Source organism: Leptodactylus fuscus, chromosome 8, assembly GCF_031893055.1.
Source record: "Leptodactylus fuscus isolate aLepFus1 chromosome 8, aLepFus1.hap2, whole genome shotgun sequence".
Taxonomy (NCBI): domain Eukaryota; kingdom Metazoa; phylum Chordata; class Amphibia; order Anura; family Leptodactylidae; genus Leptodactylus; species Leptodactylus fuscus.
Window position 1 is genome coordinate 15,036,476 of NC_134272.1, and position 16,060 is coordinate 15,052,535.

The following is a 16,060-nucleotide window of genomic DNA, read 5'->3' on the forward strand; positions in this document are numbered from 1 at the left end:
ATTGTCAGGACAGAATCCATGGTCAGAACTTGTGGCCGAAGTACGGTCCTATAGTAAAGCTGCGTAGCACCTGAGCTCCCACAATGCACTGCTCTCAGGTGACAAGTCAATCTAATTGAGGATTTTAGCTTTAGACTTGGAGGAAAAGCAGATACTTCAAGGACCCTATAAGATGCAGAAAAGTAAAGAAACTACAGTTTGGCACAGGAATGGAGATTTTCGTACCATCCTCACTCTTGACAGGAGACACGGTGAAGAAGTCGATAACGCGAGATGTGAAGTCCAAGGTGACCAGATTCTTTCCTTGCATGATGGTGACGCAGTGTCGGTCCCCGTAGCTGGCACGAGGCATGCCCCCGCTGAATATGATAAAGTGATTCCTGCAGCCGACGCAAGAAAGGAAGGAAATGTCAAGACATAAGAAGGAAGTGTATGAATGGGGAGACTAGCAAGTAAACAGCTGAGCGGCAAATACAGGTGGAGGATGAGGGTCCCCGACGTCTCATCAGGGGAGGAAGTTACCCCCAAATCTCAGGACATCAGCAAAACAGAACAAGAAAGCGGCAATGACTTAAAGAAACTCACCCGCAGCTGCTGGACTGCCACTGGATCTTACTGATGGCTTTGCAGGGAAATGGACCTAAGGGAACAACAATGTAGTACTTTAAAGAGGATCTGGCGGCCATGTTTTATACCACTACCTTGCACATGAGCCATAGACCATCGTGCATACATGAACTATTAGACCCTATGCACACAGACCGATCCAAACTGGAAAGTCTGGTGTGTATATCGGTCAGATTTCCCAGCACTCCCTGCCTCACAGGCCAGTACTGTATATAACACAGGACAGCCGAGTTGCAGGGATTCTTCCCTGACAGTTCGGGCGAGACCCATTTGTTGTAAGGACTGGACTTTCCCTTCCAGATTCATTTATGCGCACAGTTTGGAAACCACCCGAAATTCATGACAGTCACCCAAAACCCTGGACCAATAGAAATCCATACAGTAGCAACTTTTGTTTCTAGAAGACCCACCATAGGGTATAGTAGAGGTCACGGGCTGCGACGTTGTGGAGGAGTTGCTGCTCTCGGCCCACACCATGTACCCGCCATCACTGTGAGAGCTCATGAAGGACGACCCGTTGCTCTCATAGTACAGACTCTCCAATTGCTGGGGGAATAAAGTGAGGAGAAAGCCAAAATTAACATTTTCCATTGATTTAAAGGAACACTCCAGTCAAAAAAAAAAAAAAAAAAAAAATCTGACAATGTTATATCTAGTGTGGGGTGGAGAATGAAAGACTTTGGTGTCATGCTCCGCCCCCTCAGGAGTCTAGAAGGATTTATGAGGAATCTCTAGTCACCTGGTTTCCCAAAAAGTGATGCTCCACTTTCCTGGACTCTCGGTCCCATAAGGTCACCAGCCCCCGGCTGTATCCGATCAGCATCTTGTGTGGCTGCTGCGGGTGCTGCTGCAGAGACTCAACGGGACCAAGCGTCTTCCCACATCTGTACTCGTCTGGAAGGCTGTAATTTAGGGTACAGGTCATCAGGGGGTGCAGAGCCGCCACACAATGGAGGCATCACTATAAATGGTGGTAGCCATCCTGCACCCCCACACCCCACCATGACCCCCTTACCTCTGTACTATCTCATCCTGCAGCAGGGTTTGGTCCTCCAGAAGTTTCAAGCTCGGGATTTGCACAAAATAGACTCCGCCTCCTTCCGTCCCCAGAGCCGCCATGTCACAGGAAGCTGCCACCAGGATCACCGTCACGCGGGTAACACTGGGAGGGGAGCTGAAGAGAGAGAGGTGAACAATCAGGATCCGCACAGTGACCCCTGCCCCATAAAGAGGCGGCCTATTACATGCAAGGTCTCCATACACATAAAACCCAATTCTTAGCAACCAATCAGATTCTAGCTTTCATTTCTTAACAGCCCTTTAGGAAATGACCGATAGGTCCTAAATGGTTGCAATGAACAACTGCTCCATCTATCCATTGCATCAGTATTGACAGTCACCCCTGGGGACCCCCATAACTAAGTCTAAGGTCATCCCTTCCCATGAACATTACCACACATCCGAATCATAAACCCAAATTAAAGAGGCAGGGGGGGTAACGGGTCTGCCGAATCAACCCCAACCTTATATACAATAAGCTTCATATTCCCAAGGGCTGAACTGACTGACACCTTACAGGGGGTTATCCAGAATTAGGAAGGCAAGTAGCTTTTTTACAGCACCACACCAGTTCACAGGTTGTGTCAGGTATTGCAATCCAATCCTATTGAAGTGAATTAGGCAGAGCTGCAATACCACACATAACCCTGGTGTGGCGCCGTTTAACAAAAAGTAAAAAGTTTCCTAATTCTTAACCCCATTAAATATGAGATAAAAAGTGGCATGTAATAGAGATAAGAGATCCACAGCCCTGCACCAGGGACACCACGAGCTTCCACCATAGTGAACATCTCCCCCTCCTCACGCTTGTATACTGTCACTTAATGGTGGGGGATATGGGGAAATCATGTAAAGTCAATGTTAGGGGCCACAGACCCCCGGCTCCTTGGATGGGTCCAGTCCTCAGCATATGGAGGGGAACTAAAGGAACACAAACGTCCCGAATCTGTACACAACTTGGACACAATGTAATTGGTGTAGACATGGGGTCCCCCTTAGAGCTCGTCACCATTACCGCAGATTATTTGTAATTTAAGAGAAGGTTTTCACAGCTAGACAACTTTATACATCCCTCATATGAACTATTGAAGTCTTCACTTTAGAATGCAGCTTTGGATGTGACTAGAGTTGATCAGATAATCTGTTTTCTGGATCTGAACGCTGAACTTGCGTAAGTAATAACACGCCTTTAAGACGTAGGGTCAACCCCATGATATTTCAGAGACCCCTCTCCCCATTGTAAGGACTCTCCAGCTGTTGCGAGACTACAACTCCCATCATGCCCCAGCAGCAGAGACACATACACAGGGGTAAGTTATTCTACCTGACAGACAAGCGTGAGAGAGAAAGAAGGGGGGTGTGAGTACTTAGCGCAGTCGAACCCTGGTCGGCCTGGAAGGAGGAAGCTGCGGGTCTCCTCTAGGTAGGAGCAGCCATCTTTCTGCTGCAGTTCCCACAGGTGGATGGTGTTATCGTCCAGCAACGCAAGAAGACGACCCTGGAGGAGAGAGCAAGGGTTAATACCAACAGGGACGAAGACGGGATGGCTGCACCTGCTGCAAACACTAGCCGGTGCTGTAGAAATACAGGAGAAGACTCCATAGCGGATGTACCGTTCAGGGGAATGGAAAAGCTGGGTGTCAACACCAATGAAGGAGCCAATTTTGGTTGTCACCCAGTTTGTCCAAAACAGAAGTAACACACAGAGAACGAGTTTACCTGTCCTGGCAGGAAGTGCATCTGGGTGACGGTGGCGGTTTCCTTGTGCAGTCCGGTGAACTCCACACCAGGCGCCCCATATCTGAGGAGGTCAGAGGTCAAGGAGATGAACGCGTCTACACTCAGAGCAGAGAGGAAACGAAGAATATTTATAGAAGTGGAAGCGATTGCATGCTGGGCCGCTGTATATCTAGTGTCCAAGAGCACAAGGTCACATATACAGGATGGGGGGGGGGGGGGGTATTATATGGGATTCCGCTACGACATCTGATAATCTGGCATCTATCTATATTTTACACACTCACTGTAGGTATATGGGTGCACACGTGTATATGTGTCATATATAAACAGTCCTATCACACAATTATAGACACATGATATTTACAGTGCACAAAGTCGGCCATTTTGCCAACCCAAAACACACACAAGGATATCCTAGTAGTTTTGACAGCAAAAATTATATGATATGAAGTGTCCATGTTGCATTGTAACCAATGATTCCAGACTATAGGATAGCGCCACCATCAGACAAACAATACAACACATAGTCAAGTACATGTTATAGGAAAGGTCATCTGCGGCCTGCACTGAAGAGCTGAGCCCATGGCTGTGCCATACTACATCAATACTAGGTAAAGAAGGAAACAAGTCTGCTCCACCTGCAGCAACCGCCCCAAATCTGCAGTATCCAAGAGAGCCCCTCAACGTTATTAGGCCTCGTAAATCAAGGGACAGGGGCGGCCATGTGAACAGAGCGCAAGTATACGTAGTAAATCAGGCGGACAAACCCATTCACAGTCTAAGGACAGCTGGAAAGCAGCCAGCGCCAAGAACTACTGCAGAGAGAGGAGGGAATGAGAGGTGCCGAGCGGGGCAGAGATGCCAACCACTGACAGGAACATACCGTAACTGGTGCGACCGCCATTACTACAGAGAATAAGGCAGTACAACCTATGTACTGGAATATCACTGCCATCATGTGTCAGGGTGGAGAATACTGTCCGTATCTTGGAAGCAGCTTACACTATTGTTCAATGTTACGTACAAGAATATAACTACTATAATACTACTCCTATGTACAAGAATATAACTACTATAATACTGCCCCTATGTACAAGAATATAACTACTATAATACTGCTCCTATGTACAAAAATATAACTACTATAATACTACTCCTATGTACAAGAATATAACTACTGTAATACTACTCCTATGTACAAGAATATAACTACTATAATACTGCTCCTATGTACAAGAATATAACTACTATAATACTGCTCCTATGTACAAGAATATAACTACTATATTACTGCTCCTATGTACAAGAATATAACTACTATAATACTACTCCTATGTACAAGAATATAACTACTATAATACTGCCCCCTATGCACAAGAATATAACTACTATAATACTGCTCCTATGTACAATAATTAGCAGTACTACGAGAATAGATAAATGACAGGTTATGACTAAATAAATATATATATATATATATATATATATATATATATATAATCTCCATCCATCCGCTATACACAGGAGTAGTCGCTCAGTCTGTTATAGCGGCCATAGATCTCTGTTCTTAGAAGTCCTTGTATTTTGCTGTATAACAGAAGTTTGACGCTCTCAGATTCAGGAACAGGTCACATCAGAGGCCTCTGTCAATTGCAAATGTTGCCATCAATCTTTCAGTAGTGCAGCCTCAGGATTTGAGCCTGTAATTGCATACAATCAGATCTCGGCATAGAAGTTACTGATAACCTTATAGGTTTCCCCCCAGTCTCGCCTGCAGATGTTATAGATAGAGGGGTACGCTGCAGCTTCCCACGACACTGGTTACCATAACAGGAACCTTAATTTTAAGGGGCGAGCAGATGACAGGCCCGGTCCGGCTTACACAGCAAGTGCCTGGGAACAGAACAGGTCTTCCTGGAGATTAATATTCTGCATGTTCAGCACTTAATATGAATCCAGTCATTTTAGGTAATTGCACTATAAGCAGTTTATGGGATAGCCATGTATTCTAGAAGTTGGGGGCCATTTTGAAGTCTCTCACCCAAGAGACCCCCCTCCTAACTTTGACCTCGAGTCCAGCGCTATTTGGGGTAGATGTTAGTCCCTGAAAGGCCCTGTATGACACATAGGCAGTGGCTGTAACCAGGCCGGACATCATCGGTTGTCAGACCCCCCCACCCCACCCCGGCCGTCAGGCCCAGCTGCAGACACACAATTGTCCTTTGTGCAGGAGAATGAGCGGCTCTATGCAGGACGAGTAATGGAGCGGTGACCTGGATATTCCCATCTCCCTGACAGCTGTGTAAACGCCTCATCCCGGGGACCTCAATGCAGCCCCTTATTATCGGGGAGATAGCCATCATATGTGGGGACGGGGCCAGAAGGAAGGTGACATTACAGAAGGAGCGATCTATGCGGAGATATTACCCCAGGGGCCCAGACAGGAAAACGGGGAGGGGGTTGTAGTGTAACGTCAATAGTTGTGGCTCAGCCCAATGAGGAGCTGAAGATCAGGATAGTCGGATAGAACGTACATGGCACTGGGGATGATCCAGTCTGTGATGGGAGATCAGATATGTCTGGAGATAAGCAGCTGCCTACTACATCTAGCACGCTTATCTCAAGAGCAAAAGAAATCTTCAAGGATGCTGGGGGATGGCTGGCGTCAATGCCCATTGCTGTTGGGTAACAGACCTTATGGGTGGGGGCAGTATAATATAGTAAATACTACAAGTCCGTCATCATTACTTGAATAATTAAGGGCCCAACAAAGGTTTCATAGAGCCCAAGGCAAGACGCAGCTGTCCGACAGCGCCTGCTACATTGGGTGCCCCCTGATTGTGCCCCTTCCCATCAAGCCACATCATTGGCATCTCCATGTCAACAAGTACCCTGAGGTCTCGGACAGGGAGGAGAGGGGGCCACGTTCCGAAGCAGACTATTCATGGGGAATGTTGCTTAGTGACACCCCCCGCCCCACTGCTCTCATCAGAGCGGTCACCCAGAACGATGCCAGGGGCTTAACACCACGCCAGACTAGGGCAGGGACAGACAGGGAGATCATTGCCAGGGAATACAAGCTCAGACAGATAGCCACACTTGCCATTCCCTATTGTAAGAAAGCTGGGTTGGAGTCATGACCACCACACCGGCTTCATCCTGCTTTTTAGGATCAGCTATACCAGAGAAACTGCTTAAACCCACCTATACCCGAACAAGAGAACCAGGAAGGCCTTTCAGTCCTAGTAATGAGGTGAGACGGCTAAATACACACCCGCTGTACAAGGAAGACCCCCACCCACCCACGACAATGGTTTATGTGAGAGGAGGGAGCGGCCATTGTGCCCCCCCCCCAGTGGAACAAAAGTTAATGACCTGCAAAACTATTTAAAGAGTCACTGAATCTATCAGTCACAGCGATTGTTTTCTGTTATCAGCCATGGGTGACTATAGTGTGCTGCACTGGGAAAAGTGACAGTGAGTGCAGAGAATTGCTGAGACCCCGACCAAAGATTCGACTATTAGAATACAGCTCAATCCAAGAGTACAGAGCCGTGCAACAACAACATGGGGGAGCGCACTTGGATTATAACATGCCCATCACCTGGAAGTGCCAAAATAAGATGCCCCACATGCAAACCCAGTACCCTCTCCCACAGAGACCCATGTGTAGTACAAAGACTTCAGAACTGGTAAGTGGGCAATGCCAATGTGTGAGAAATTGGATGTCCGAGGGAGTTCACAGGTGACCATTACCCACGTTTGGGAGGGGGCGGGCGACTTCTCCATCACCCGCCAGTTCTTTGACTGTTGGAGAGATCACTCCGTGCCCGATCGTTGTAATAAAGGATACATTTTGACCGCTCCAGATTTTGCACCGATCGCCATAATCCGCAACACAGGGTCAAAGGCGAGAGAGCTGGGCTGGTTGGGGAATCCATGTTCTACAGTCTGAGGAAGAAGACAAGTCACAGGTGAGAACAATGCAAGACAGAAGACATTGCAAGCCATCCCCTCCCCCATAAGTGATTGAGATAAGCGGCTGCCAAGCACATCTGGAGCTGCTAGTCACAAAATCTAAGGGTTTGGTCTGCCTGCAGGGGATAGGTGGGCTACAAATCCCACTGACATCTGCAGGATCAGCCAACACATTTGGCAAGGTCTCTGCTTGCTGTCAGGGAATGACACACACACACTAAATACGTCCTGACAATACAGCTGCTTGGCCTGTACCAGAGCACTCAGGTGCAGGGATCTTCAAGGCCCAAATCATGACCCGTCATATCAGATTTAACCCTCCTAAAAGTTCCTCCTCGTTCCTAAAAAACATTCACCTTAATGGACTGGAGCCATATTTTTTTGTTATTATTTCAAGAAGATCTTGGCAAAACCTCAAGACGAGCCCCATCTGCAGAGTATAAACACGCCAACCCTCGCTTCACGTGTAAACAGGGCGTCGTGTGATCTCCGCAGCGGAGTTATCGCCCCTCGCCCGCTAATTGGCACCTCGGCCCTGACCTGGGGCACTAGAGGACGACACCTGGCCATAAGATGGGCTCATTAAACTCCAATCCCTCTCCCTGCCTGGATCCTGACCTCCGCCGAGGGAGCAGAGCTGGGCGGCCTCCAGCAATGTACGGAGCGCGGCCAAAAAAACATGAGGAAATGCTGAAAAATAAGTAATGATGAAAATAAGGCGAGAAGGGAGGGAAGTTATTCCTTCAAGGAGCAGGTTGAACGATGTGACTTCTCTCCCCCTGGGTGAGATCACAAAACAGCTGCATCCGCCATGAATCAATTCTGTCCGCAACAATCTGATTCTAATTATGGGAGAGCGATACAGCCAACCCCCCGCCCCAAAACAGATACAGAGCGTATACACCAGACATGGAGGAGAGCAAGACATAGGGACGCTCATAGACCCACCATGTATAGGTGGAGAGGTAGGTGGTCATGTCCGGGATTGTGGCTGCAATGCCACACACAACCTGTGGACAGGGGTAGCGCTGGTTTTTTTTTTTGGAAGAATGCAGCTTGAGGAGCCAGCAAATGCATATAGACACATGCAATGCTTTATTGCTCCTGGGCTGGGGGCAATGGAGGAATCTGAACACTGGTCACCAGATTGCAATGGTGGAACAAATTGGGATCACTTTGTAGCATGGCGACCCTTCTAACAAAGGACAGGGTCACGTGACCACGCAGTTTTTGACGGCCAAGGTGTTGCATGGTCATGTGGATAAAACCTTAGACCTCACACCAGGGGCCACTGATGTTTTTAGGGGCCCCACCACATAGTTCCCAGACGAGAGGAAATGAGTAAATGTCTGTCCCTGTACACACTGCGCATCATCGGCCTTTCATACAACCGCGGTATCAGGACTGATGAGACAGACACGTGTGCCGTCACTTTAATTGCAGATTGTTTGCTGAATACGATACTCAGATGGCGATACGATAAACGTCTGTCAGGACCTGCAGACGCCATCCCGAGACAACGCTGTGAGTAAACATGAGGTAACGGTGAGATCGTCTGCACCAGATGACTGCCTGCAGGTCGTACACATCACAATATCTGAATAACATGCCAGAACTGCAGTACACACTGACACCGTATACAAGGGAGAGGCCTCATGTAGTCTTCAGTAGGATAGCGAAGAGCTTAGCCAAAAACTTAACCCCCCCTCCCCCTATGATCACTGATATTAGCAGGAATCAGCTGAAGAACGCCGGAGTGCCCCTTTAAATAGCACATACAGTCCTATATATAGGGACATTGGCCTGTAGAGGCGACTTGTACCGGATGTCATTTCATGGATGGATTATGGGTGTCAGATCCTGTCGCAGCCCCACAGCTGGCCGGTGGCCGCCGTTCCCAAAGGGTCCTGGAATTACTAAGGAATTTCTAAGGCTTGGTCAAGGAAGTTTAAGTAAAAACAGCAGTGTCCGTACAATGCGGATACAGGGGGGAGAAGAAAGTGAGGATGTATACAAGACATACGGGGAGACTATAGGACGTGCAGCATCTACGAAGAGGAGCGGAAGTTTCCATAAAAAGCACTGCACCCCCCCATAGACAAATCTGACAACTAAAGGCATTGGGGGGATGGGGAGAAGTTTAGGGCCGACTATTGTTCCCATAGAGCGTCTAATCCAGGACGGCAGTAAAATGGGGCTTTTGTCTTCTATAGAGAAAGTGCACAATACCCCAAAGAGGAGGGGACGGTGGGTCATTACTGCAGCTCCAGCCATAGAAACCGGGCCGAGATCAGAGGGACCCGACCACAATGCCACCCCGGGAAGAGGGGCCTCTGCTCAGTGACCGGAGGTAGCCTGGCCAACCTTAACCACTTAGGTGCCGACAGAAGGCTGCAATGCCATGGAGGTTGAGGTGCAAAGGGTTGTCAGCACTGGAAACGAAAGGGTTAAGAGAAGACCCAATGTGCACATTGATTAAATCCATGAAAGGATGAAGGATGACCAACAGGCGTGGAAACGGAGCAAGGCATTACTAGTGGCACACCAATAAAAGAAAGCAGAATAAACCGGGCCCCAACACCATAAGGGCCCACAAAATAAGGAGGGGGTGAAGAGAGCTTATATTACTATTCAGTGACATATCCAGATGTCAAAGCAGTGATCCCTTTAAGCCTCAGACCTCATATCCTAAAAAAGCAATGCATATCATAATGTTTACACCAGGCCCCTATCCCTTTAATTCCTTATCTGTAAGGCAGGGTTTATTTTAGGGTTAAAGAGACCAGCAGTCATGGAGAGCGCACAAGATGACAGGTCATATCCAGATCTCCAGAAACAGAGCGTACAACAGGTTCATAACACAAGTCCTGCCAGCGAAGATGTCATACATATATAATGGAAGAGGAGAAAGAACACCGTAAATAATTCACAAGTCCGTGTATAATGGAGAGCAACCAGAAGAATAACAGGACAGTATTATAGTAGTTATATCCTTGTACATAGGGGCAGTATTATAGTAGTTATATTCTTATACATAGGAGTAGTATTATAGTAGTTATATTCTTGTACATAGGAGCAGTATTATAGTAGTTATATTCTTGTACATAGGAGCAGTATTATAGTAGTTATATTCTTGTACATAGGGGCAGTATTATAGTAGTTATATTCTTATACATAGGAGTAGTATTATAGTAGTTATATTCTTGTACATAGGAGCAGTATTATAGTAGTTATATTCTTGTACATAGGGGTAGTATTATAGTAGTTATATTCTTGTACATAGGAGCAGTATTATAGTAGTTATATTCTTGTACACAGGAGCAGTATTATAGTAGTTATATTCTTGTACATAGGAGCAGTATTATAGTAGTTATATTCTTGTACATAGGGGTAGTATTATAGTAGTTATATTCTTGTACATAGGAGCAGTATTATAGTAGTTATATTCTTGTACATAGGGGCAGTATTATAGTAGTTATATTCTTGTACATAGGGGCAGTATTATAGTAGTTATATTCTTGTACACAGGAGGCAGTATTATAGTAGTTATATTCTTGGACATAGGAGTAGTATTATAGTAGTTATATTCTTGTACATAGGAGCAGTATTATAGTAGTTATATTCTTGTATATAAGGGGCAGTATTATAATAGTTATATTCTTGGACATAGGAGTAGTATTATAGTAGTTATATTCTTGTACATAGGAGCAGTATTATAGTAGTTATATTCTTGTACATAGGGGCAGTATTATAGTAGTTATATTCTTGTACATAGGGGCAGTATTATAGTAGTTATATTCTTGTACATAGGAGCAGTATTATGGTAGTTATATTCTTGTACATAGTAGTAGTATTATAGTAGTTATATTCTTGTATATAAGGGGCAGTATTATAATAGTTATATTCTTGGACATAGGAGTAGTATTATAGTAGTTATATTCTTGTACATAGGAGCAGTATTATAGTAGTTATATTCTTGTACATAGGGGCAGTATTATAGTAGTTATATTCTTGTACATAGGGGCAGTATTATAGTAGTTATATTCTTGTACATAGGGGCAGTATTATAGTAGTTATATTCTTGTACATAGGAGCAGTATTATGGTAGTTATATTCTTGTACATAGTAGTAGTATTATAGTAGTTATATTCTTGTACATAGGAGCAGTATTATAGTAGTTATATTCTTGTATATAAGGGGCAGTATTATAGTAGTTATATTCTTGGACATAGGAGTAGTATTATAGTAGTTATATTCTTGTACATAGGAGCAGTATTATAGTAGTTATATTCTTGTACATAGGGGCAGTATTATAGTAGTTATATTCTTGTACATAGGGGCAGTATTATAGTAGTTATATTCTTGTACATAGGGGCAGTATTATAGTAGTTATATTCTTGTACATAGGAGCAGTATTATGGTAGTTATATTCTTGTACATAGTAGTAGTATTATAGTAGTTATATTCTTGTACATAGGGGCAGTATTATAGTAGTTATATTCTTGTACATAGGGGCAGTATTATAGTAGTTATATTCTTGTACATAGGAGCAGTATTATGGTAGTTATATTCTTGTACACAGAGGACAGTATTATAATATAGGTACCAGTATATTCTTGTCGTCTTTGGAAGGATAAATACTGTAATGTTGCCCAAACTCTTAACAGATTACCGTATATAAAGTATAAGCCATTAGGTGGCGACACTGAGCTGAGGTTATTCTGACTGTACATCCCTTATCTGATCAGTGAGGCCCAGACATGATTTTCATACTAAGAGTTATTATAATGTATTTTGCTAAACCCAATTTCTAGCAGTACAGGGTCACTAAAGATGAATTATGACATAGTAGGAAGTTGTTACCAACTCTGCCTGGAATTGTCCTTTAAGAGGTTTGGGGAGGAGGAGGAGGCTTTGTTTATGAGTTCATTGTATAGGACATCGGCCTCCCAGCTGTCTGACGAGATCTATTACAACACCAGAGTCTACTCTCAGGCTGAGTCAGGGAAGTGGCACTCCGCGGGGTGTGTAGGAGGGATCCAGCTGCTGCACCCAGGACTATAGGAAGGAGGGAAAGAGGGATATTAATAAGAGGCGAGGAAGAGAAGGCAGGAGGGAGTCCGCTGATCCGTGTGCCAGGGCTCGGGGCCCGTGCTGGGTCCCTGTGGGCCACCTCTGGCAGTGCACATGTTAATCATACTATCAGTGAAGGATTTCTGCGCTGCTGCGATCTGACATGATTTGCCATTTTATGGACTTTCTTAAAAGTTAATGTCTTGCAGCTGTGGAGTCACAAGATGAACAGGGAAGACGTCCACGCCGGGCCCACCTTCCCCTCCATCTGCGCTGACTCCATCACACTCCAGATCAGTGCAGCAGCCATTGCCAGACTACAACTCCCAGCATCTGGCTGACATTACAACAGCCACATGGGATAGATCACTGCAGAACAAGGAATAGCCAACACTCTTAGAGTCATTAAAACTCAGCTTTACCAGTCTCCTGAATGGAAGATCAGCAATGGACTTACCCATTAGTTCTCAAGCTTTGTACACCAAAGCAGACCTTGCCCTTCAGGAGTCTGGGAAAGTTGGGTATAAACCTCTGTGGGAGTCAGGCGGCCACAATAGTTAACAACTTCATAATATTTACTGGGGGAAATTTTCTAGAATACGCCCATAGCCAATCCATACAGACACTACAGGCCGCAGATAAGTGACCGAGCCGCTCAGACAGTGTCAGCATTCATTAGGAACACAATAAGATGATAGAGGACTAAATCCTCAGAAAGACAGGATGCCATACGGTGCCAGGGGGGCGCCAACCACCAAGACATCACTGGGCATGACACATACTGTATATTACGTTAATCCACAGAAAAGGTGCAGTACTGTATATATTACTGATCCTACATTACATCCTGCATTATACTCCAGAGCTGCGCTCACTATTCTGCTGGTACAGTCACTGTGTATATACATTACATTACTTATCCTGTATTATACTCCAGAGCTGCGCTCACTATTCTGCTGGTGCAGTCACTGTGTACATACATTACATTACTTATCCTGTATTATACTCCAGAGCTGCCCTCACTATTCTGCTGGTGCAGTCACTGTGTACATACATTACATTACTTATCCTGTACTGATCCTGAGTTACATCCTGTATTATACTCCAGAGCTGCGCTCACTATTCTGCTGGTACAGTCACTGTGTATATACATTACATTACTTATCCTGTATTATACTCCAGAGCTGCGCTCACTATTCTGCTGGTGCAGTCACTGTGTACATACATTACATTACTTATCCTGTATTATACTCCAGAGCTGCGCTCACTATTCTGCTGGTGCAGTCACTGTGTACATACATTACATTACTTATCCTGTATTATACTCCAGAGCTGCCCTCACTATTCTGCTGGTGCAGTCACTGTGTACATACATTACATTACTTATCCTGTACTGATCCTGAGTTACATCCTGTATTATACTCCAGAGCTGCGCTCACTATTCTGCTGGTACAGTCACTGTGTATATACATTACATTACTTATCCTGTATTATACTCCAGAGCTGCGCTCACTATTCTGCTGGTGCAGTCACTGTGTACATACATTACATTACTTATCCTGTATTATACTCCAGAGCTGCGCTCACTATTCTGCTGGTGCAGTCACTGTGTACATACATTACATTACTTATCCTGTATTATACTCCAGAGCTGCCCTCACTATTCTGCTGGTGCAGTCACTGTGTACATACATTACATTACTTATCCTGTACTGATCCTGAGTTACATCCTGTATTATACTCCAGAGCTGCGCTCACTATTCTGCTGGTACAGTCACTGTGTATATACATTACATTACTTATCCTGTATTATACTCCAGAGCTGCGCTCACTATTCTGCTGGTGCAGTCACTGTGTACATACATTACATTACTTATCCTGTATTATACTCCAGAGCTGCGCTCACTATTCTGCTGGTGCAGTCACTGTGTACATACATTACATTACTTATCCTGTATTATACTCCAGAGCTGCCCTCACTATTCTGCTGGTGCAGTCACTGTGTACATACATTACATTACTTATCCTGTACTGATCCTGAGTTACATCCTGTATTATACTCCAGAGCTGCGCTCACTATTCTGCTGGTACAGTCACTGTGTATATACATTACATTACTTATCCTGTATTATACTCCAGAGCTGCGCTCACTATTCTGCTGGGAGTCAGTTAGGGCACACACCGTGGTTACAGTAAGATGACAGCTGCAGGTAAACATGGTACAGAAATTCCACGCAGAAAACTCTACAGTGTGTGTTCCCCATGTTTCCCGGCCTTACAGGACATCCTATAGTACAGCAGATATTGAGCTGTTCTGGGTGGGTCTCACAACAAGCTTGCTGACAGTTTCCAGTACGGGTGCCCAGACACAATCAGATTTCAGTTTGGAAGCAAAAACCAGACGTGGACCATGAAGAGATAATTTTAAAGTGATTTTCCCACGAAAGCAAGTTACCTCCCATCAGATCACAAGCCCCCTACTGATCAGATTAATAGGGCAGTGTGCACACCTCTCCATTTCAATGGGTGTGCTAGTATTACCTGAAGTGCAGTGCGTCCCCATCTCCAGCACTCCCATAGAAATGAATAGAGCGGTGTACGAGGTGCCCAACTACTGCCGAGATCACCTGATCAGTGGGCGTCCGAGTGGTTGGAGCCCACCAATCTGCAAGTGATCCTATATCTAGTGGAGAGCACCCCCTTTAAGGACAGGCGATACTCCTCCTGTACGGTCTACCTGGACACCATGGTCATGTCAATGGCCGCTAACAACAATTCCATACAGCAGAGGGTCCCTGATGCATCAGTCTCCCTCCGTCATCTTCCATTCCTGCCCACAATAGAGGCGCCATCTCTTAGTATCTGCCCTGCACATCCTTGGGGGGCGCTCTGGTTCCTTCTCTTTCAAACAAACCAAAGAGACCTAGAACCTCTCAGAGCCGAAGCTGCAGCCTGGACCAGCTCTCCTCACATTGGGTAACAGGTGGTAAACATACACACACCCCCACACCCCCCGGCGGCGGCAGGTTACCGCATTCTGGCTTTTCACACGATCAGTACACCCGGCCCTCACCACTTCCTGAGCGTTCTCCTTGTACATTCTTGAGACTATTCGTGGCTCCTCTTCTGCGTTCTTACATTACACCTGTTCAACAGTATTGAGGTCTGACCCAGAACTTACACGTGGCAGCAAGTCGTCACTGTGACCCCTATGACCTGTCTGACATGGTAAATTATCCTAGTGGTCTCCCGCATGGACTCCTATATAGAATATATGCATAGAAAAGTCAACAATACATATTACATCCTGTATTATACTCCAGAGCTGCACTCACTATTCTGCTGGTGCAGTCACTGTGTACATACATTACATTACTTATCCTGTATTATACTGCAGAGCTGCGCTCACTATTCTGCTGGTGCAGTCACTGTGTACATACATTACATTACTTATCCTGTATTATACTGCAGAGCTGCACTCACTATTCTGCTGGTGCAGTCACTGTGTACATACATTACATTACTTATCCTGTATTATACTCCAGAGCTGCACTCATCTCAGAGCTGAAATCTCACTGTATTC

At 45.4% G+C, this 16,060-nt stretch overlaps 1 protein-coding gene across 3 annotated transcripts in view; it reads right to left on the minus strand.

The window, feature by feature from the left end:
* LLGL1 (LLGL scribble cell polarity complex component 1) overlaps positions 1–16,060 on the minus strand; it is a 409,866-nt gene that overhangs the window by 391,947 nt on the left and 1,859 nt on the right. For 2 of the 3 annotated variants that reach the window (XR_012717375.1, XM_075285188.1), the window contains exons 2-9: positions 7,280–7,377; positions 3,406–3,487; positions 3,054–3,184; positions 1,643–1,801; positions 1,367–1,529; positions 1,038–1,173; positions 586–640; positions 226–380 (exon numbers count right to left, since the gene is read on the minus strand). Coding sequence is in view for 2 of the 3 variants with exons in the window: in XM_075285188.1 (XP_075141289.1) it covers positions 226–380; positions 586–640; positions 1,038–1,173; positions 1,367–1,529; positions 1,643–1,801; positions 3,054–3,184; positions 3,406–3,487; positions 7,280–7,377 (979 nt within the window). In the remaining variant the exon portion in view is untranslated. The remainder of the gene's footprint in view (positions 1–225; positions 381–585; positions 641–1,037; positions 1,174–1,366; positions 1,530–1,642; positions 1,802–3,053; positions 3,185–3,405; positions 3,488–7,279; positions 7,378–16,060) is intronic. The other variant, XM_075285190.1, reaches the window with a different exon arrangement.